General features: G+C 44.2%; 1 protein-coding gene across 1 annotated transcript; it reads left to right on the forward strand.

The window, feature by feature from the left end:
• Nucleotides 1-14207: 14207 nt before the first annotated feature.
• On the forward strand, nucleotides 14208-22523 carry ATP6V1G1 (ATPase H+ transporting V1 subunit G1). The gene is made up of 3 exons (XM_030293178.1): nucleotides 14208-14348; nucleotides 18231-18331; nucleotides 20749-22523. Exons 1-3 carry the CDS (start codon nucleotides 14267-14269, stop codon nucleotides 20920-20922), a joined length of 357 nt encoding a protein of 118 aa, XP_030149038.1. The 5' UTR covers nucleotides 14208-14266; the 3' UTR covers nucleotides 20923-22523.
• Nucleotides 22524-22767: the final 244 nt, after the last annotated feature.

Consider the following 22767-nt stretch of genomic DNA (forward strand, 5'->3'; position numbering starts at 1 on the left):
ATGATTGATTAATCATCCATTGGTGATTGAACTCAATCGGCAGCCCCTCTCTCTTTCCCTCTCTTTTTCCAACCCGAGGGGGTCCCAGGCTGAAAGTTCCAACCCTATAATCATATGGCTGGTGTCTCTGGGGACCAGTCTCCATCCGGAAGCTCTCTAGGGGCCCACCAAGCCTCACCTTATTAGCATAAACTCAGCTGTGTTTGAAAAGGGGGCATTAGGGATAATAAAAGATGCTCCTATCACTCAGGAAATTGCAAGGGTTTTAGGTTCTCTATGCTAGATCCCAGGGACAAAGACCAGACATATTTCTTATTATACCACAGTTTGACCAAATATTTATTAAGGAGTGTCAACTTTGTTGGAATATGAATAGGATGAGTGGAACCCTTTGCGAATAAGAGGGATCACATTAACCAGGACTACCCTGGGTACATTGGGGTGTGTGGTAACCTTAATATATTTTTTTTTAACATTTATTCATTTTTTGAGAGACAGGGAAAGACAGAGTGCGAGTGGGGGAGGAGCAGAGAGAGAGGGAGACACAGAATCCGAAGCAGGCTCCGGGCTCTGAACTGATAGCACAAAGCCCGACGTGGGGCTCGAGCCCACAAACTGTGAGATCATGACCTGAGCTGAAGTCGGATGTTCAACTGACCGAGCCATCCAGGTGCCCCAGGGATGTGTGGTAACCTTAATATAGAAACAGCTTTATTTCTTCCAGTAGGAGCTTAAAAACTGCCGTATACCTCTCCTTCCCTTCCTCTCTTCCCCTTTCCCATTGAGTGGTGGTCCCATGATTTCACTTTTTGTGAGATTCTTCAGTTTTACCCTCTCCTTGGGTCAAAGCTGTCCATGGCACACCAGCCTCTGAAGGTACAGGGACACTGGACCCCCTGAACCCTCAGAGCAGCCTGGGTGGGGTCTGGGGCAGTCAGATTTCCTCACCAGTTGCCTTGGGCCACGAGTGATTAATAAATATCATCTTTTTCTGTAAGGTTTGGAAGCGCTTCTTTAGGTCATTAGTAGGGTCTCATTTTGGTGTTTAAGATACACTCTTGTTCATGTAATTAACTCCCTCCAATTCCAAATGCAATGAAAAACTCTCCTGCTTTTTCACAGGCGGGTTCAGGAACTCCCTCCGAGCAGACAGAGCCGTGGGCTTGTCAGGCAGGGGTAGCCCTGGATCTCAGCTTGCCATCCCCCCAACCCACCCCCTGTCTGGAGACAAACCCTTCACCGCCGAGCGGAGCACGGCAAGACTGCATATGTGCCACAGAGAATGTGGGAGACCCGCGTTCCCTGGAATGTGCTTCACTCAAGAGCATTGTTCAGGGGGTGCTCTCTCTCCTAGGAAGCTCCTTGGGGACCCACTGCCGGTACAGTCAGTTCTGCCGTCACATGACATGTGCTCCTGAAAATCCCGGTGCTATAAAAGGCAGTGCAAGTGCAAACCCCAGGGCCAATGGCGAAAATGGGCTTAGGGCCCAAAGCTCAAAAGCTTTTGCAGGGACACATTAATAAAAAGAAAGGAACCTGATAGAAATGATGTCACAGTCTTGCATATATTACGTTGTTAAGAAATACATGAATGCCACACGACGCATGGCCCCTTACCTTGTGGAAGACCTGAAGTTGGCTTATACAAGTGAGGGAAAGCTTGTGAGTAATGGTCAAGTGGTGGGAGGGGGTTATCTGAAGCCAGAGGGGCAGCTGTAACCCTGATCTGGGGGAGAGCTGAGGCAGCTGGCGATGTTTGAAGCGTATGCTTGCGTGCATTTTGTGTAATCCTGCCAACAGTGTTGAATTTAACTGGAGTCCTATGATCCTGGGAAACAGGGATGATGAGAGAACCCCTTTCTCCTTTCGGTGTTCCAGAAACAGCTCACTGCAAAGAACCACCCTCCTCATGTGACTTAGAGAAGCCTCCCGGATGACCCTTTGTTAACCTGCGGCAAGGCCAGACACAGACCCTCCAAATTCCCTTTTTTTTTTTGCTTTAGAAATGAATAGCTGAGTTGTTTTGTCCCACTGATCCATTGGAACAAAATGCTTGTTACCCAAACTTGGGTTAAGCTTTCTCTCCTTCCCCTAGGTGTCTGAGCTTTGTTGGTCCACCCTCAAAAAGTGGAATCCTCTGAGCTACTCTGTCTGATCACGCCCTTCTCTCCATGGTTGGTTCTTTCAGGCCTTCATTAATTCTCTCCATAAAAGAAAAATCCTTTCACTTAATCTTTTTTTTCTAATTTTTAAAAAATATTTATTTATTTTTGAAGAGAGAGAGAGGGACAGAGCGTGATCAGGGGAGGGGCAGAGAGAGAGGGAGACACAGAATTGGAAGCAGGCTTTAGGCTCTGAGCTATTAGCAGAGAGCCCGACTTGGGACTTGAACTCACGAACCGTGATCATGACCTGAGCCAGAGTCAGATGCCTAATCAGCTGAGCCACCCAGGTGCCCCTCACTTAATTTTTGAAAGCATCGCAGATCTCCCAGTGGGAGAGTTTTTCCTACTGTAGTTGTCCGTCTGCCACCATTGCAAAAACCTATCAAATAAAGCGTCTCCTTGTCTCGGTCCAGATTTGTGTTTTATTTGACACTACGAAGTTGGTTCAGGATGGTTCTGCTTGCACCTAGCATTTCTTGTGGATGAAATAAACATCTGTATTATGCTTAAAGTATTCTCCAGTGCATCCATGGCATAGGAACAAATTCACATTTCAAAACAAGTGTTAAAGTGAACTCACTACAGATGTCTGGCCCAGACATTCTGAATCTCAACAGTGGAGGCAGCTTATTCACACACTTGGGTCCCAGTTACGTGATAGTCTTTTAAACTTATGGAAAGATTGTGGTAATACTTTACAATTGTTTAACATTTATTCATTTTTGAGAGACACAGAGAGACAGAGCGTGAGAGGGGGAGGAGCAGAGAGAGAGGGAGACACAGAATCTGAAACAGGCTCCAGGCTCTGAGCTGTCAGCACAGAGCCTGACTCGAGGTTCTAACCCACAAACCATGAGATCATGACCTGAGCTGAAGTTGGATGCTTAACCAACTGAGCCCCCCAGGTGCCCCAGATTTTGGTAGTACTTTAGATTCTTTGCAAAAATCCATGATATTTCCATTCTCTCCCACTCTCATCTTTATCTTCAAGTAAAGCCTTTCTGTACAGGGCTTCTTCCTAGAATTGACCTCATAGTCATGAAAATCACAGAATTTCAAGGTGAGAAGGGATTTAAAAATCTCTTGGTCCAAGACCTTTATCTTATGAAGAAGGAAAATGGTATTGCTGATGGTGAGCTCCTTGGATCAGGTCCAAGGCTAGTTTCATATCTGAGACCCTCATGCTTAGCTCAGGACCTGGTATGATCAGGTGCTCAAGAGGAATCAAAATTAATGACAAACCCAAAGGGAAGTTTGAAGGAAAGGCATCAAGGCAGGCGCCTTACTTAATGGTCTGTTGAATGACACCAATTGACCAAAGGCTCTTCTTTCTTCTAAAACCAACCCAAAATTGTTCTCATTCCCACTCTCTAGGTGTTCCCTAAACCATCAGAAATATAGAGGCAATTTTGTGCTCAGGGAAGACTGAATTGAACTTTTTCTATTTTTCCTAGTTGATGGTTTTTGCCCATATCACAGTAGATGATGTGGATTATAAATGGCCAGACTGCATACTCTAAAATGTGACTCCTCTGGGAGTTTTTAATCTATCCGAGACACAGACAAACACAGCAGGGAAAAGTGAAAATATCTCTGCTTCATTAGTGGATATTTATGAGCTTGTCTAGGGTCGCCATGGTGACCAGAAGACAGGAACTACTTGTAGATGCCAGTACCTGTAGAAGATCTCAGGTAAGGGATGAAGCTATTACTGACAATGAACTATGGACCAGGTTGCTTAGCATCTATTTATTTAATCCTCACACACACCTACAAGGATGTTAGTATTACCCCATTTAACACTGAGAAAACTGAGGCTCAGAGGCACTAGGCCATTTGCTGAAGACCACACAGATCTGAACTTGGCACCACCTAGCCCTGACGTCTGTGTGAATTGCACCTCCTGGAACTGTGAGCATCACCATGCTTTGACTCAGGTGGTGGAAGCTGGCATAAAACTGCACAGAGACATGCACGTACCCAGGAAAGCGCATCACTGGGGCTGGTGGAGCCACCACCAGCCTCGCTCAGGATGCCACAGGCCACCACACACGGGATCCAGCTCCTCTGTTGCTGTTTCCTTTTTCCCCCTTTCGTTTCTTTCTTCTCTGCTCCCTGAGAAAAAGAATCCAGTTGCTTTGCTTAGTCATAATCATGCACACAGTGGAGTTCTGGCCCACGGTTGGTGGCTATCTTGGATCAAGACTCAATCCTTGTCTCATCAGTTGAACCTGATGGTTAGTGTGGGTTCTCTGGGAAGCAGACCTTGAAGCAATGATTTAAGCCCAAGATTTCATTGGGAAGGTGCAGGGGGGCAGATTGGTAGGGGAATACAGAAGTGACGCAAGGAAGGGGAGGAACATTATTGAGCAAGCGACTGTCGTGGGAGACTATTGTTAATTCCCTAGGGAAAATCCAACACAAAACATTTGCCCCAGAATTATTCCACTCAAAGGTCGAGAGAAAACAGATATCCATACACCAACTCCCTAGTGCCACTGGGTGAGGGTTGCTCCCTGGGGATGTCAATTCCTGGTCACTTTCAGCTGGCTCTGCACATGGGAAGAAGGGGGTTAGAAAAAGTCTTCAGGCTGAGACATGCAGATACTGACTGCTGGAAATGGGCTAGAGCCCGCTAAAAGGTCACAGGAAACTGGATGGGGCAATGACAGCTGCTGCTACATCAGGGTTGCAGGGTTATGTGAGCAAAAGCATGACGACCTGTGTGCAAGGGTCTGCCTTCTGGCCACTTGGCTCATAGGTGAGCTGAGAGAGTGGCAGACGCAGTGTGATCGGGCATCTTCTTGTAGACAATGACCTCTCCTTTCAGAAGACCAGACTGCCTTCCCAACGTAGCCCATAATAACAGGCCAACGTTTTGGGGCACCTGGGTGGCTCCGTTGGTTGTGTCCAACTTCAGCTCAGGTCATGATCTCGCCCTGCATCAGGCTCTGTGCTGACAGCTCAGAGCCTGGAGCCTGCTACAGATTCTGTGTCTCCCTCTCTCTCTGCCCCTCCCCTGTTCACGCTCTCTCTCTCTCAAAAATAAATAAAGATTAAAAAAAATAAAAGGCCAACACTTCCTGCATTATCTCATTGACCACCCACCCCCACCCCTGCAACATTCCTGTAGGGTAGGACTATTATTTTCATTTTACAGAAGACAAAAACGAGGCTAAGAAAACAGAGATAACGCCTCTCTGAAGATATCACTTTCGAAAGTTGTTGTATAGAAAATGGTGGGGATGACAATTTACTTAAGAGGTAATTGTGTATTGCTCCTGGCAGATTTATCCATCCCACGATCTAGAGCCCCACAAAGTGCTTTGCACGGAGAAGATGCTCAATGAATGGTATGTTCGACTGAAGTTCTGGTTTATGAATGTATTTCCTGGAAAGATCTTGTCAGAGACAAAAATGCACAGGGGAATTATGGAGATATTTTTGTTCAGGTTATCACAGCAGGGAGAGGCATCCAGGTGTGAAGGTCAAGGTATGTTGGCAGGGTGGCTTTACCTTAGACTTATAGGGAGGAGCACACAAGTTCCAGGTAGGGTGATGTAGAGCTAGAATTGTTTTGCAATCAGAGGAAGTCTCAGCTAGCTGAACAGGAAGTGTTTATCTCTGTGTCTGGCTGGTTTTAGAGGGACAAACAATTCTAATCTTTTTTTTTTTTTAATTTTTTAATGTTTATTTATTTTTGAGAGAGAGACAGAGACAGAGCATGAGCAGGGGAGGGGCAGAGAGAGAGAGAGAGAGAGAGAGAGAGGGAGACACAGAATCGGATGCAGGCTCCAGGCTCTGAGCCGTCAGCACAGAGCCTGACGCGGGGCTCGAACTCACCAGTGGTGAGATCCTGACCTGACCTGAAGTCGGACACTCAACGGACTGAGCCACCCAGGTGCCCCAAAACAATTCTAATCTTAATCGCTCCTGAGGCAAAGAATGGGAAGTCCAGGGTCCTTGGTGGTTGGTTTTGTTAAGTAAACAAGGGAGTCATCTGTGAATTTGTGGTAGTCATGACAACGAGTGTCCAGGGAGCCTTATCTAAATTGTATGGGAAAGGGGCGCCTGGGTGGCTCAGTCAATTAAGCGTCTGATTTTGGCTCAAGTCATGATCTTGCGGTTCATGAGTTCACGCTCCCTGTTGGGCTCTGTGCTCACAGCTCAGAGCCTGGAACCTGCTTTGGTGTCTGTGTCTCCCTCTCTCTCTGCCCCTCCCCTGCTTACACTCTGTCTCTCTATCTCTCTCTCTTTCAAAAATAAACATGAAAATAAATAAATAGATAAATAAATTGTATGGGGAAGAGTAGTCCTTTTGGGTAAGTCATTTCTAGGAACACACAAAGATGGGGGGATTTTAGAAAACAAAGGTTAGGGAGACTTTTGAACTGTTGCTGTTTTCCAGGATCACAGGACTCAGCGAAATTTAACATTGTCAATTTCATTAAAAAATATATAAAAATTAAGCTATATTTAATTATATATTATGCCTCACTTGTTTATAAGATAAAAAGAGGGGCACCTGGCTGGCTCAGTCAGTGGAATATGTGACTCTTGATCTTGGGGTCATGAGTTTGAGCCCCATATTGGTTGTAGAGATTACTTAAAAATAAAATCTTAGGGGCACCTGGCTGACTCAGTTGATTAAGCATCCGACTCTTGATTTCAGTTCAGGTCATGATCTCACAGTCTGTGAGATTGAGCCCCACACCAGGCTCTCTGTCGACAGGGTGGAGTCTGCTTGGGATTCTCTCTCTCCCTGTCTCCCTTTGCCCCTCCCTGGCTCGTGCTCTCTCTCTTCTCTCGCTCTTAAAAAAATAAAATAAACATTAAATTTAAAAAAATAATAAAAATGATAAAAAAAAAAAAAAACAGAAACTACTCACACATACACACACAGATGCAGCAAGAGTAATTTTTTTTCCAAAGACAAATGCATCCTTGTCACCTCTCTGCTGGCTTCCCACGGTTTTCCAGATAAAGATGAAAGTTCTTAGCAAGACCTCCAGGCCCTACATGATCTGGCCCCTGTCTGCCCTTCTGGACTCATCTCTGGGCCTTCTTACCTCTCTATCTGGGCATTCCAGTCTCCATTGCTCTTTCTGGAATTTTCCATGCTCTCTTTTGCCTAAAAACTGTTGTCCAAGCTGTTTTCTCTGCCTCAAAAACTCTCCACCCCTCCTGACTTCAACCCCACCCAGGTTTGGACACTTCAAGCTTTTCTGGTTACCTTTACCTTTTCAGTACGGACTAGGTTCCTTAGTTAAAAATTGCCAGAGATCCGTCAACCACCAGAAGTTTATCAACCACTTTGAAGCAACTATCTTCATTTGAATGTCATCTAGAATATGTAAAAAGTGGTAAATAAATGTACCTTCCATGATACATGTGCAATAAGAACTCCTATAACTGTATATATATGCCTTTGATATATTTTCACCTCAAGGTTATCAACTGTGTGTTTGACAAGTACTATTAAATAAATCTGTAATCTATCGAAATTTTTGGTTATAAACATTGTAACAGAAATGGTTTCACAAGTGCAACATGTAAAGCGCTATTACATTTTGAGCATAACTACTTTAGTGAATAGTTATTCTTTTAAAAAAACAAAACAAAAATCCATGGAGGTCAAAATTCTTTTCCTTTAGAGCAGCACCAATGGAAATACAATGTGAGCCACACGTGTGATATTAAATGTTCCTCTTGGCAAATTTGAAAAAGGAAAAAGAAGAGGTGAAATTCAATGTTTTTGTTTTTTTTTAATTTAAAAAGTTTTAACTGCCGTGAAATACACATAAAACATACCATCCTAGCCATTTTCAAGTGCACAGCTCAGTGGTGTTGAGTACATTCACATTGTTGTGCAGTCAATCCCCAGACCTGTTTCATTCTGCAAAGCCCAAACTGTCGACCCGTTAAACCACACCCCATTCTCCTCTCCCCCAGTCTCTGGCAACTACCATTCTACTTTCTGTCTCTAGGAGTTTGACGACTCTATGTACCTCCCATAAATGGAATCATACAGTATCTGTCTTTTTTTACTGACTTATTTCACTTAATAATGTCCTCAAGCCTCGCCCACGTTGTGGCAGGTGTCAGCATTTCTTTCCTTTGTATGGTTTGTTCTTCCCTTCAGGGACACCTGGGTTTCTTCCACATTGTGGCTATTATGAGTAGTGCTATGAACATGGATGTGCAAATATTTCTTCAAGACCCTGCTTTGGGGTTATCTGCCCAGAAACAGAATTGCTGGATCACATGATAATTTCACTTTTCATTTTTTGACAAACTACCATACTATTTTCCACAGCAGCTGCACCATTTTATATCCCCACCAACATCACACATGGGTTCTCATTTCTTTTCATCCTTGCTAACACTCATTATTTTTTATAGTAGCCTCCCTAATGGGTATAAGGTGGTGAAATTAATTTTAATAAGACATTTTATTTATCCCAGGGTATTTGAAATATTATCGAGTCTACCATCAATAAAAAAATTATTAATGAGGTATTTTACATTTTTTGGTGCAAAGCCTGAGATGTGTTACATATTTTATTCTGAGAGCATATTTCAATTCAGACTAGCCACATTTCACTGTCGGTTAAGCAACTCTTGATTTTGGCTCAGGTCACAAGCTCACGTTCGTGGATTCGAGCCCCCATTGAGCTCTGCACTCACAGCATGGAGTCTGCTTCAGATCCTCTGTCTCCCTTTCTCTGCCTCTCCCCCTCTCAAAAAGAAATAAATGTTAAAAAAAAAATTTAATTAAAAAAAAAGACTAGCCACATTTCAATTTCCCTATAGCCACATGTGGCTAGTGTCTCTCATATTGGATAGCCTGACTGCAGAGCATCTAACTGAGTTAAATATTATGTATTCATTGGTGGGCATTTTTGTCTGGCTGTCTCCCTCATTAACTCCAAGCTCCAGGAGGGCAAAGAATGTGTCTGTTTTGCTCATATACAGTAGCTTGCTGAAGGCTGGCACAAACCAGGTGCTCAATAAACACTTTTTAATAAATGATGAATTAATGAAGAGTGTCTCTATTAATATCTTTTTGTCCTGACTTTGTTCAGACTCATTGTAGTTAATTTCTAGGAATAATTTGCAATGCTTTGTTCCTTGACCTGCTTTCCAGGCCTGCTTCTTAGCTCCTGGGAAAGCAGAGAAATAAATGTTACCCAGGCAGATCCTAGATCTGTGTCTGTGAAGAGATGGAAATAGCAAGTAAATGCTATTGTAAGGGAGGAGAAATATCTTTCTTCTACCCAACTTAGGTTTTTGGCTGGGTCTTGATAACAAAAGACAGATTTACAAGAGAAAAGCATCCAAATTTATTTAAGGTAAGTTCTATGTGACATGGGAGCCTTCATAAGGAAATGAAGACCAGAGGAAGTGCTTCAAACTGAGTATTTTTACACTTGTTTGATGAAGTGTGGGAAGTCATGGAAAATGTGTTAGGACAAAAGGGGTATGAGCTAAGAGGAGGAAACTTGAGGAAACTTAGCAAGGCCTGTTCGTCCTGATTTCTCTTGAAGCCTCTTGGGGTCCTTGCAGATAAGGATGTTCCTTTCCTCTGGAAATAGGGAAGACATTTTTTACATGAGAGTCTCATGACCTGCTTTAAGGGAAGGCCAAAGAATCCTTCCTGCACATGCTGATTCTCAAATTCTTTCAGTTTAAAATAGTCAATATGTCCAGGTGCCATATTTTTGGTTGATGTATCCTGAACCCTGTAACTATCACAGCAATACACAGCACCTGGGCTCACTGGAGGATAAAATTCTCTCTATAACACCAGTAAAATTTGAGAATAGAATCTTAGTTTCTTTAGGATTATTTTCTTTAATTTTTTTTTAATGTTTTTATTTATTTTTGACAGAGAGAGACAGAGCATGAGCAGGGGAGGGGCAGAGAGAGACGAAGACACAGAATCTGAAGCAGTCTCCAGGCTCTGAGCTGTCAGCACAGATCCTGACGTGGGGCTCGAACTCACAGACTGTGAGATCATGACCTGAGGGGAAGTCGGATGCTTAACTGACTGAGCCACCCAGGCGCCCCACTTTAAATTTTTTTTAATGTTTATTTATTCTGAGAGAAAGAGAGCATGAGTGGGGTAGGTCCAGAGACAGAAGGAAAGAGAGAGAATCCCAAGCACCTGTCAGTGCAGGGCCGATGTGGGGTTCCCGTGAGATCATGGCGTGAGCTGAAATCAAGGGTCAGACACTTAACCAACTGAGGCACCCAGGCACCCCTAGAATTATTTTCAGTGTAAATCAAGGAAGAGTAAGGGTTAACTATTAGTCATCAGCATTCCAAGGTGGAAAATGTACATGCAGAGACCAAGAACCTGTCTCATAGGAGGCCCTATGTGGGAGTGGAGGTAGGGTGGGGCATTTAGTTCCTTTATGAGTTTCCCATAAGGCAAGTCAAGGCCCCCCACCCTGGATTTTGTTACAGGACTACTAGTTGGCCACATGGAGCCTTTGAATGAATTAGAGAAAGGTGCTCTCTCTGGGGAGAGTGGGTGGAGCATGAGCTGGTTTTTAGCATAGTCTCACTTCCTTGTGCGGTGAACAACCTGTTCAGCTATAAGCACTGGTCCTGCAAAGTCTCTCTAGAGCAGTCACTTTGTCTGAGGTGAACTTCCATTAACTAAGTACACCAGGTTGATAGATAAAAACAAAAGGCTCACTGATTACCTTTCTTTGAGAAGTCACGGTCACAGGGATTGAGATACCTATGTTATTATGAGTAGTGAGTACATTCAAAGCTAGTTCCATGAATTAACGAATTCAACTCTCACAATAACCCTATTATACTATCATTAACTCCATTTTTAACATATGAGGAGTCTGAGGCTCACAGATAAATGTCAGAGCTGGGATTTGAACCCAACTGTCTAGTTTCCTTAGGCGAGGCAATGAGAGGTCACACTTCCCTTGTTGCTGACTTGGGACCCGTAAAGGTCATTATTGCTCCTTCACCTTGTTTCCGACTTGTGTTTGAACAGCCACATATCAGAATGGGCACAGTCTTTTCTTAGATGTGCTGATACATTTCAGGTGCCTGGGTGGCTCAGTCGGTTGAACGTAGACTCTTGGTTTCAGCTCAGGTCATGATCCCAGGATCGTGGGATCGAATCTAGTGTCAGGCTATGCACTGAGTGTGGAGCCTGCTTAAGATTCTCTCTGTCTCTCTGTCTCTCTCTTTCCCTCTGCCCTTCTCCCCCACTTGCTTTCTCTCTCTCAAATAAATAAAATGGAAAAAAAAAAAGATGTGATAATACAGCCGCACATCAGGGGTTCAAAGCCTGAGATCCACTCTGTGTCCCTCAGATGACTTTGTGAATCTTTGCTCTGGACTGCTGGCTTAAGACTTCAGGGCTTTCTCTGGAGGGCAATTGCTTCACCCTCATTTCCTAGTTATTTCAGGACATCTCCCCAGAGTACCCAAGTTCTGACAACAAACACCCACTCAGATAACCAGAAAACATACACTAGTCTGAAAATTTCAGTGGATGGATTGTCTAGTACTGTTCTCTTTGTACAATAAACTTTTGAAATGTTGCAAGCAAAAAAAATTCTGGAATGTGTAGAAATTTCGATGCTTTCAGGAAGCTGGCTGTTAGAGGAACCCTCATGTGAAGGCTTTTGTTAAGTGGAGGACCAGATTTGTAAATCAAACAATCACCCCCTAGCCAGATAAAAACAACAGCTTCCATCTCCTGGCATTGATGACAGACTAGAAACCGTGCAAAAGCTTCACCTCCATCATTATAATCATTTCTCTCTCTCTTCGTAACAGCTTTATTGTGACATAATTCACACACTGTACCATTTACCGTTTTAAAGTAGACAATTTGGTATTTTGAGTATATTCACAAGAGTGTGCAGCTGTCCACTACCTCATTCCATAACATTTCCATGATCCCAAAAAAGAACCCCCTTGCCAGTGAGCCCTCACTCCTTGTTCCCTCTCCCCCCTCCCCCCGCCCCCCCCCCCCAGCTCCTGGGTAGCCACTAACCTACTTTCTGTCTCTATAAGATTTGTCTATTCTGAACACTTCAGATAAGCAGACCTGCACAATATGTGGTCTTTTGTGCCCAGATCCTTTCACTTAGCATGTTACTAAGGTCGACCCGTATTGCAGCATGTATCAGTACTTTACTCCTTTTTATGATCAAATAATATTCCATCGATGGGTAAGCCACATTTTGTTTACCTACTCGTCACTTGATAGGCATTTGGGTTATTTCCACTTTTTGGCTACCACCATCTCTTAATCCTCTTGCCACCCTTAGAAGCATGTATTGTCCTCTGTTGATTCAATGAATTACATTTTCCTAGAACGCTGAAAATGACAAATCTTTCCAGGAAATCAATGACTGGACTTAAAGTCCCAGAGACCAGTCAAATGCTGGTTCTTAGATGTTCTGGATTTTAGCTTTCTTTCCAACCCTATCTCTAACGTTAATCCAGTGAACAATGTCCTGAACCATGAATCCAGCTCCTCCTAGAGTGCAGAGATGCTTCTATCAAAAAGTTTTGGCGTTATTTTATGTTCCCAGTGCTTGGTGGCTCCAGGAGACCATCTGGTCCTTCCCACAGCCCACGAGATTCCTGCAGAGCACAGTGGATCAGATGTTCCACTTTGCAGGCCTGGTTGGATTCAAACATCCCATCTGACAGTTAATAGGGGAGTGACTTTGGGCAAGTTACTTAACCTCCCTGAGCTTCAGTCTGGCTATAGAAGGGGGTTAATAACATTACTTTAGAGTTGCTGTCAGAACCAGTCAAGTGTTAGGGCAATACCCGTCATGTTGTAAACTCAACTATTGGCTTCCTAACTACCAATTTGTGGTGGGAGGTATCTCTGTGCCAAGTTGCTCCCACCAAATCCAGACATGCTGGTTCTTTTCCACTAATCAACCCTAACTCCTCTTCCCACCCCCACCCCACCCCCCAATTCTTTCCTGGTTAACTTCTCACTCTTCTGATATCATTCTAATTTTTTTTTAACGTTTATTTATTATTGAGAAACAGAGACAGAGCATGAGCATGGGAGGGGCGGGGGAAGACACAGAATCTGAAGCAGGCTCCAGGCTCTGAGCTGTTAGCACAAAGCCAGAGGTGGGGCTTGAACTCACAAACCGTGAGACCATGACCTGAGCCAAAGTCGGACGCTTAGCCAACTGAGCCAGCAAGGCGCCCCTCTGATCTCATTTTAAATGCCACTTCCTTGGAAAGCCCTCATGCCCGTCTTCTTAGAGCACTCTGCATTTTCTTTTCATTACTGTATCAGTTTGCCATTTCCTATTTATTTTAATGTTTTTTTGTTGTTGTCGTTGTTGTTCATCAACTGTGCACTCCACCAGGGACTCTGTATGGCTCTCTAGTTCCTCAGTACGTACAGTGGTCTAGGATCATGGCAGGCATTCATCAAATATTTATGGCAAATAGTCCACCTCGTTCTTTGAACTGAGGTTCAGACAGGAGGAAAGCATCCTCCTCCAAATCACAGAGCGTAAGTGGCATATCTGTCCCCATGTGTCCCTATTCCCAATCCACACTCTATCCCCTGAGCCTGGTAAGAATTTTTCTAACGTGCCCCCTAATATATTTGAGTGCCAAAGAAAATTCCAGAAAGGGGAGAGTAAAGAAGAGTGCAAAATAAGGGAACCTCTTTGTGTTTGGCTTGGCTCTTCCTCTCTCGACCTTAAGGCGCGTATATTGTAAAGCGAGGGATTATAGCAAAAACGACATACCGGGGCAGCTACCACAACCGAACTAGCGAAGGAACAGCCACGCAAGGAGCGGGGGCGCTGAGAGGAGGAAGGGGGTAAAGACGGAAGATAGATCCTGCGCAGGCGCAGCCGAGACATTCCGCTCTTCCTCCCCCCGCCCCTCCCTTCCCGGTCCAGTCACCAGACGCCTTGTGCAGTCAGCTGACGCGGTGCTGCGGTAGTCACGTGGCGGCGGGCGGGGCGCCGCCTCACAGCGCAGGCGCAGATCCTAGGCTCCTGGGTCAGCTGACCCGAGGGGGCTCGCCGATCTAGGCCGCTTACCTCGGCCTCAGAGTCGCCACCGCCATGGCCAGCCAGTCGCAGGGCATCCAGCAGCTGCTGCAGGCCGAGAAGCGGGCCGCCGAGAAGGTGTCGGAGGCCCGCAAGCGTGAGTTTCGGGGTGGGGCGGCCAGGCGTGGTGCCAGTGCACGAAACGCCGCCAGGCCGCAGGAGGTCGTAGGTAGATGAGGCCCGAAAAACTGCGGCGTGGAGGGGTGGTGACAATCGCGGGATCTTGTGTGGCTCGAAACTGTCTGGATCTGAGGCTCTGGAAGGCTTGAGGGTCGACTGGAAGCCGCGATGTGGGGTAGTAGACAGGGCGTGGAGACAATAGTAGGTGGATGACCTTGGGGTCTTGGGAGGCTTGTGAAATGGGCTATTCAAACGGAACTCGTCTTTCTCCCTGTCCCTTGCTCCTTCGGGTTGTTTTGTGTCAGTGTACAGAGCTACCGTAATCCATGCTGTTGAACACAGAGTCCTCTTTGCCACGTCTGCTTCTCTTGTTCGCCACGTTTAGACAGTAGCCAAGGTGTATACGCCTGTTTATTTTTCCCCCATCCCCACAGCTAGCATCTTAGTCCGGGACACTAGGTTTTCTGAGGCTCTGGTACCAGCGTGCTTCGTTAATTCCTTAAAAAAATTTTTTCTTAAATGTGATTTATATGTGCCAGACGCATTACCCGGTGTACCAGTGACCGGTGTCTCCATCATCATGGTATTCAAAAGCCCCAGTGGAGGAAGCCAATGCTGGGTGGGTTAGTTGCAGGTGAGATGGGGGCTAGAGTTAGAAGTGTAAGGTTGCTAAGGAACTTAACGGGTGGATCCAAACTCCTCCAAGTGCATTCTCCTTGCATCAGAATCCTCCCTGGGGTGCAGATAGGACTTCCCCACTTCCTTTACAGTCAGTTTAGCGCCTGCAGACTAAAGACCAGGTTCCTTTTTTTTTCTTTTTCTGAGCAAAACAATAGGGTTTATTGAGCAAAAGTACAAAGCTCTCAAGAGTGAGAGGGCTCCTGTCTGGGTTGCCCAGACCAGATTCCTTAATAGGGTGTAGGCAGTGTTCTTGGATCGGGCTCTAGCTTTCTTCCCTCATCTCATTTTTGGGTTCTCTCCTCCAGCCATCCTTGACCACTCTGATGCCTTATTTCACCTGCAAGCCTCGGTACAGCTGTTTTCTCCAGTTGAAAGTGCCTTTTCCTAGTTTCCTCTCTCTTTAACACTTAGTCTTTCTTCAGATCTCAAAATGTAGGCAGCATTTCTTCCAGGAAGCCTTCTCTGCTTTGTCTTTCTCTCAAACCAGGCTGAGTCCTTCCTAAGACCTTATTTCTGTCATCGCGATGCGATAACAGGTTTCTTAATAGGGCTTAGTCACTAGACTAAGCTCCTGGAGTACATGGACTGTGTGTAACTTAACCGTATGTATTCATTTTCCCATCTGGTGAGAAAGGTATCCTTATCCCTGTTATACAGATGGGTGATAGGAGGCTTATTGAAATGATTTGACCATACCGTGAGAAAAAGCATAGCGGGAGCCTAGAGGCCTCTTTTCCCATGCAAGGAGTATGACCCTTAGTAATTCTTTGGTGTTTCTCTTGTTATAAGACTTACACTTTTATCCCATACCCAAGTAGATTTCAAGCACGGCTCTTATATTTTCTGGCTTAAAGTATTTCCTATGAAATACTCTATTTCATAGGAAAAGCTTTCTTTGAGGGAGCTGAGGATGATGGGAACAAGCCTTTTATTCTTGCGCTGGTGACTGGAAAGTTTTGTGTTCTTCATAGAATATTTCTCATCATGGCCTTGATGATAAAGTATTTCCAGAATGACTTCTCAGAGTTTGTCCTGTGGTGGCTCATTAGTAACAGAAGTTACTGTTGGGAAGTATGTGAGATTATTTGGGGGAGGTGCAGGAACAAATACTTGTAAAACGGTCAGAATAATTCTGAGTGTCTTGGATGTAGGGGTCATGTTATACATTTTTCTTTATCTCATCAAGCTTGGTGCAGGGTCTTGTATAGGTCATATAGCTATTACATATTTACTGAATGAGTTTGTTTTAAAGGAGTGAGTTTATGGCTAATATACATCTCAGAATTTGCAGTAATTAGAAACAGAAGTATTGAGGGGTGCCTGGGTGGCTCAGTCGATTAAGCTTCCGACTTCAGCTCAGGTCACGATCTCGCAGTCCGTGAGTTCGAGCCCCACGTCGGGCTCTGGGCTGATGGCTCAGAGCCTGGAGCCTGCTTCCGATTCTGTGTCTCCCTCTCTCTCTGCCCCTCCCCTGTTCATGCTCTGTCTCTCTCTCTCTCAAAAATAAACGTTAAAAAAAATTTTTTTTTAAAAAAAGAAACAGAAGTATTGACAAGAGCTACAATTTGAAAAAAAATCACTGCCTTTTTTGATTTGTAATTATGGTTATCTTGCCCATTTAGGAATTGGGAAGAGGCAGTACATATGTGGCAAAGGGATCCTACTTAAATTTTTCTTGAAATTGTTGCTTTGGACCATAAAACTTAAAAAAAAAAAAATTGTGTTTGGTTTATTTTATTGACGTAGCTGTTTCAGTGATGTTTATTTCATTGTGGGAGCCAATAAAACACTGGCTCCCACAAAAATAAGGTGTAAAAGAAATATGATTTCCTGTTCAAGTATTTATTTTTGGTTTTCAGACAAGCCTATCAGCATTGAACTTTGAAGATATCTGATGGGCAGGGAATGGTTTATCTTAATTCAGAGAACTTTGGGAGTTAGCAGTGACCAGGAGAGTGGTATTGTGAAATTACGTGGAGCTAGCATAATGTTTGAGTCATAAGTGTTATTTGTAGATTGTTGGTTTAGAAAAGACCTTCAGCTCTGAAGTATGGGTTTGGAGATGGGTGATAAGGAGGATGACATGTGGAGGACAGGGGTAGAAGTTAGCCCACAGGGACAGCAGTAGGCCCTAAATAATACTGGAGAAAACATACACTTACAGAAATAGGTTTGGGGTTTTTAGAGAGGTCTGTTGATTGTTTCACCAGAAACATGATGGAGTGTTGATGTGGGGTCATTATACATCGAAAATCCTGTTCTTCATCAGGAGATGGGAGGTTAAATTCACTTTCATTTGTCTACATGGGTTGAGTGGGATTTGGGAAATTGATGTACAAGAATGTCTAATAAAGCTTACTTTTAGGTGCAGGATGTCTTTTGCTCTGGATTAAATAAATGCTCAGGTTGATCATACAGCCTCAATTTGGGTTTCTGAGAAGTTTGATCAGTGAGCAGAGGATCAAAGCAGAGAATATACGCTGGCTGGTCTTGTGGTCTGTTTTCAGACAGGGTCTGATGGAATTTAAAGAATCTTTTCAGCTGTATGTTTATTCTCTAGAAACCAGAGCCCCTGTGTCTCCTCACTTCTTAGATGCTTGTGCAGTCTCACCGTCCAGTGCTCCCCATTTCAGGATGCCTTCCCAGAACCACTTTGTTACTTATTTCCTTGTGCACAGGCATGGTTTTAGTTTCCAATATTACATCATGTGTCTCATTAGTTACATTTTAGGTTACTGTCTCTTGGGAGCATATTCCTCTCCTCACTCAGCTTCTAAGCAGACCTCTAGTTACAATCAACAGCATACTTAGGTGTTTACTTCTTAGAAGGAAGAGCAAGAATTCCCCAGATGGGTAATGTCACCCATTTTATGTTGGTTCTTAACAGTGGAGATTGAGAGAATATTCTGACACATTGCAGAATTGTTTCCATCATTTTTCTGTTTGTAGTTATGGAAGACGGTCCTTTTTATCTAGTCACTTCCTAGCTAAGTACAGCTTGCAGGAGGCAGGAACCTATACTGCTAGTTAGCTTTGAATTCCCCCGTGCATGTCTCTTGGGACTATAGCATAAAACTTTTTTCCTTGTTACCTGTTAGAATTTACTATCTCAGTCTCTGCTTCCTCTTCTACTTGTCTTTTAACCACTTCTTGATGCAGCTTTTTCCTTTGAAAACAGGAAAGAACCGGAGGCTGAAGCAGGCCAAAGAAGAAGCTCAGGCTGAAATTGAACAGTACCGCCTGCAAAGGGAGAAGGAGTTCAAGGCCAAGGAAGCTGCGGTGGGCCTGGTTTATTTTCATTACTGCTTTAGTTTCCTGAGGCTTTCCTCTTCTTCCCTTTTCCCCAGGCTCTCAAAATATCTAGCATAGCTTGGAGATTGTGATTTCTGGCAGAAATTTGAAGGTTTGTCTTTTGGATGCTCAGGCTGAGTCTCCTCGGTGATCAGTTTTTAACTAACGTCGAACCCTGGTCTTCACTTAGTCATTTCACAAATATCTGTTAAACATGTTAGCTTGTGCCAGATGCTAGGGAGTCAGCTGTGGGCAGAAGTCGACATGGTCCCTGCCTCGTGGAGCTTACCTCCTATAGTCTGATGGTCAGGGAGATTCGGCAATGAAATGCAAGTCTGGCGGAGTTCCAGCTGTGAGAGAGCCACGGTGGTCGGTCGTAAGCATACATCAGACGGAGCCCCACCTCAGTGTCGTAGAGACACTTAGCGACAGTACAGGCCGGGCCAGGGAGCGTGAGATGCATGAAGTACTAGTACAGCAACAGATCCCGGAGAGGGGAAGGGATGAAGGAGGGCTTTACAGAGAAAAGAAACTGTCAGGTAACAGAAAGCAATTCAGGCTGATTTTAAGGAAAATGGAATTTGTTGGCTTGTATAATGAAAAACCCAGGCAAAAGGCTGACTTTATTTTGATCAGGAGCTTAAATGATGCTCTCAGGACTTCATTTCCATCTCTCAACTCTGCCTTGTCTTTGTGGGCTCCATTCTCAATTCTGCCCTGTGGCCTGCATTGGGTGTTCCAGGCGCACACCCTCCCAGGCCTGAGGCACGTGCCTCCCTCTGAGCAGTAAGTGGCAAAAGTTCCTTTTGTCTTTGCCCTGGGCGGCTACAGTGCTGTTAAAACCTAAAATGTCTCTGGCTCTCGCAGGGGGGTAGATGGGTGCTGTAAACTGTCAGACCGCCCACAGAACAGTGTGCAAATACTCTTGTCAGGGCGACCACTTCATCTTATTTTTACATCTACGCTGCAGTTACTCACAGAGCCTGGATCAGCGCTGTGGTGTCGGCATGAGCCCCGAGGTTTTCCAGCAATGTTTGTGGTAACCCTTGGGCTTTGTGACCGCATACCCAGACTTGGCATGCGGTGTCTGTTCATAGAACAGAGGTAGTGTCCCCCTCTCCTATCCCTTCCCCGCAGTAGGGTTTTTGGACTAAAATTTTAAAAGTAGGAGTTAGCGACTGAGCTAATATGCGATGGCCCCTTATTCCGCTAATATGAACAGTTACAATATAGGATGAAGGGTCATAAGTTTGAACTCAGGAAGCTTGGGTTTGAATCCTTGCATGTTCACTTTGACCTCTTTGAGCCTGGGTCTCCTCATCTGTGAAAAGTGGAGGGATGGCTTCTGAATAGGAATAGGTAACGTGTGAGAGAATGCTTTCTCGTTAAGCACTGTAGTGTGCATACAGATAGGAAGGCCTGTAGCTGTTAACGTACACGTAAAGAGGCAGAAACAGGTTACAAGATAGAAAGGATCAGATGCCAAAAAGCTTTGTCTTCAAGAACCTGATAGGTCTCATTCTAATCAAGTAGGCATACACTTGACAAAAGCTAGCCATACTGTGAAGACTGAGGATAAAGGAAATTTATCTGTCCGTGTGTGTTATATTGTGACTGGAATTTGAAGGGGTAAGACACGAATATGGCAAAAAAATTCAAGCAGTAAAATAGGGCAACGGTGAAGTTAGTTTCCCTCCCACCCAGACCTGGACTCCTCCTCAGAGGCAGTCACTGTTAGTAGTTTCTTGCATATCCTTCTAGAATATTCTGTTTGAAAGAAAAGATGTCATGTATTCATAATGCTGGTGAATCCACTGCCGAATGTAAGAACTAGAACATTAACCAGTGTTGGTTAATGTAAACTGCGGGTTCCTCCCGAATTGCATCCTGTTGTGCCCTCAGGTTTATTTATTTTTTTGACTTTTTTTTTTAACATCACTTATTTCTGCCTTTTAAAACCACACAAGGATATGCATTTACCAACCACGCTGACACCATTTTACGTCTTGCTTTTTTCCTCTTAAATTGCATATTTGACAGTTTGTCCCGTCTTCCTGTACACCGGGTCTTAAGGTTCTTTCCAGTCTTTGGTTAAGGCGATCCATTAGACATTAGAGAGATGTGAAGGGACTGCTCTCTGGGGTAATTTCTGAGCGGTGGAAACGCTGTGCAGTTTACCTTTTGATAGATGTGTGAAGGTTGGCCACCAAGGGATTGCGTCCTTTCTTTGCTCCCAGTAACTGGGAACGCCACCTTCCCGCATCTCTTCAGTCACGAGGTCACACTGCCTGTAGCTGATTCTTTGTATTCACCGACGACACTGGGTTTCTCCAGAACTAAGGAGGTTGTGCCAACCAGAGCGTCAGCCTGACCTTCCCTGTGTGTCCTTGCCCCCCCGACTCCAGGCCCTGGGATCCCACGGCAGCTGCAGCACTGAGGTGGAGAAGGAGACCCAGGAGAAGATGACCATCCTCCAGACCTACTTCCAGCAGAACAGGGATGAAGTCCTGGATAACCTCTTGGCCTTTGTCTGTGACATCCGGCCAGAAATCCACGAAAACTACCGCATAAACGGATAGGGGAGGAAGGAGCAGCTCTGCGCACGGATTGGCATTTTTCGATGCCTTCGTGGTTATGAGGCTTCAGCAAAGCTTGAGTTACTTTCTTGTGAAAAGGCATTAAATTATTTCTGTGTGTCATATAGTAGATCCCTTCACTTTTTAGAGAATAGCAGATCTAGCTTCTTTGTACAAACTTAGAGCTTATCCAAAGATTTTCTTTTACCTCATATTTCTTAAAATTTAAAGTGTATATGTTGTCTGTTTTCCTATGCCTTTTAGCTCAAGCAACATATATATCAATACTTTTTCTTTCTTAGATGTAGTAAAAAAAAAAAATTCAATTTTTTTTTTTTTTTTAAAGAAAGAAAGGGATTAAATATTTTTTTTTCCCTATAGCTTTCTTAAAGGTCAGGGGCTTTATCTATGAAAAAGTAGTAAATAGTTATTTGTAACTTGTGTGAAGCAGCAGCCAGCCTTAAAATAGTCCTTTCTGGCTAAGGGTTAGAACAATAAATACTAGTATAATTGTTTGGGCTGCTTTTAGTTTCTCTTAATCAAAATTACTAGCTGATAGAATTCAAAAACTTGTTACATCGTGTACTGATAATCATTTAAAAGTAAAGACTTTGTCATGCATTTTCCCTTCTTCTGGTTCATCCTTTTTGATAATGCAAAGTACACTCTGACCCAGATGTTGTGCAGAATTTCACTTAGGAAATTAAATTAGCACATGTATCACGTACCCATTTGCACGCGTACTTAGAAAATATTTGCGGTATGTATCTTAGCAGGAAGGAAATCACTTCTGATTTTACCCAGCCCACTAGTTTGAAAACAGCATTTAACTAGTAAGTCTGCAGTTTGCCTTTTGTCTACTGGGGTGGCCCTGTTTCCTCCCTGGTGGGCTACCTGATAAGCCTAATACCTATAGGAACTTCACTCTTAGGAATTAAATGCTCTGTGGCTCTCTATTAGCAGCAAGGCTGGCTGCAGAATAATTTCTAGTAGATGAAAACAGTTGAAAGAGAGCATGATGGGATTTCCTTCCTTGTTCTGAAATAGTAGGAGGGAATTAGATGCCCTTTAAAGAAGTCACATTTTCTGTGACTCAGGATGGGTTGGTCTCAGGCCACGTCCGTCTCCAGTTTCTGTTCTTTTTTATAGTAGAATTCCTCGGGTGAGTTTTCTATACGAGCTTTCCCAGTTTTTACTGTTCAAGCACTCCCATCAGGCTTGCCACCCCACTGAAGCCGCATGTCAAGGTCAGCAGTGCTGACGACATTGAGAGGTCCAGTCTTCTACTTAACCTTCAGTCCTGTTTGACAGGTCTGACTATTCCTTCCAGAACCGCTTCCTTAGCCTTGTTGTGCAGTGATGTGCTACCCTGCTCCTCCTCTGTCTCTTGCCAGTTCCAGCTCCTCTTTTCCCAGGGATTTGTTCTTGGACTTGTCTACACTCATTCCCTTGTTGAAACCCACCCACTTTTCATGGCTTTGAATACCATCTATGTTGAAGACCCTAATTTATATCCAATTTCTCTCTCCTGAACTCGAGAGTTGTCAGATTGCTTGTTTGCTATTTTGATTTGGATCTGTAATAAACCTCTCCATCTTAATGTGTTCCGTAGTGTACCCGGTTTTTTTTAGGACTTTACTCCTGCTGTTGCTAAGTGCAGCAAACTCCACACCCGTGCCTACCACAAATACAGATTTCCCAAACTGGAGGACCATGAAGAAGCAGCACCTGCATTCACTGGTTTACACCCAGTATTTAACCTGGTTGCCACCAATATTTTCATCCGGGATTAATAGGGTTGTACTTACATATATTTTTGCTGGACTCTGCTTCCAGCCCACCAGCTGA

Source organism: Lynx canadensis, chromosome D4 (genome assembly GCF_007474595.2).
Source record: "Lynx canadensis isolate LIC74 chromosome D4, mLynCan4.pri.v2, whole genome shotgun sequence".
Taxonomy (NCBI): Eukaryota; Metazoa; Chordata; class Mammalia; order Carnivora; family Felidae; genus Lynx; species Lynx canadensis.

What these genes read in the sequence shown, in the direction of transcription:
- ATP6V1G1 (XM_030293178.1), top strand. Translation starts at nt 14,267, where the DNA reads ATGGCCAGCCAGTCGCAGGGCATCCAGCAGCTGCTGCAGGCCGAGAAG. An exon ending in GGTGTCGGAGGCCCGCAAGC is followed by an intron (nt 14,349 to 18,230) that starts GTGAGTTTCGGG and finishes CTTTGAAAACAG; the next exon opens with GAAAGAACCGGAGGCTGAAG. An exon ending in TCAAGGCCAAGGAAGCTGCG is followed by an intron (nt 18,332 to 20,748) that starts GTGGGCCTGGTT and finishes CCCCGACTCCAG; the next exon opens with GCCCTGGGATCCCACGGCAG.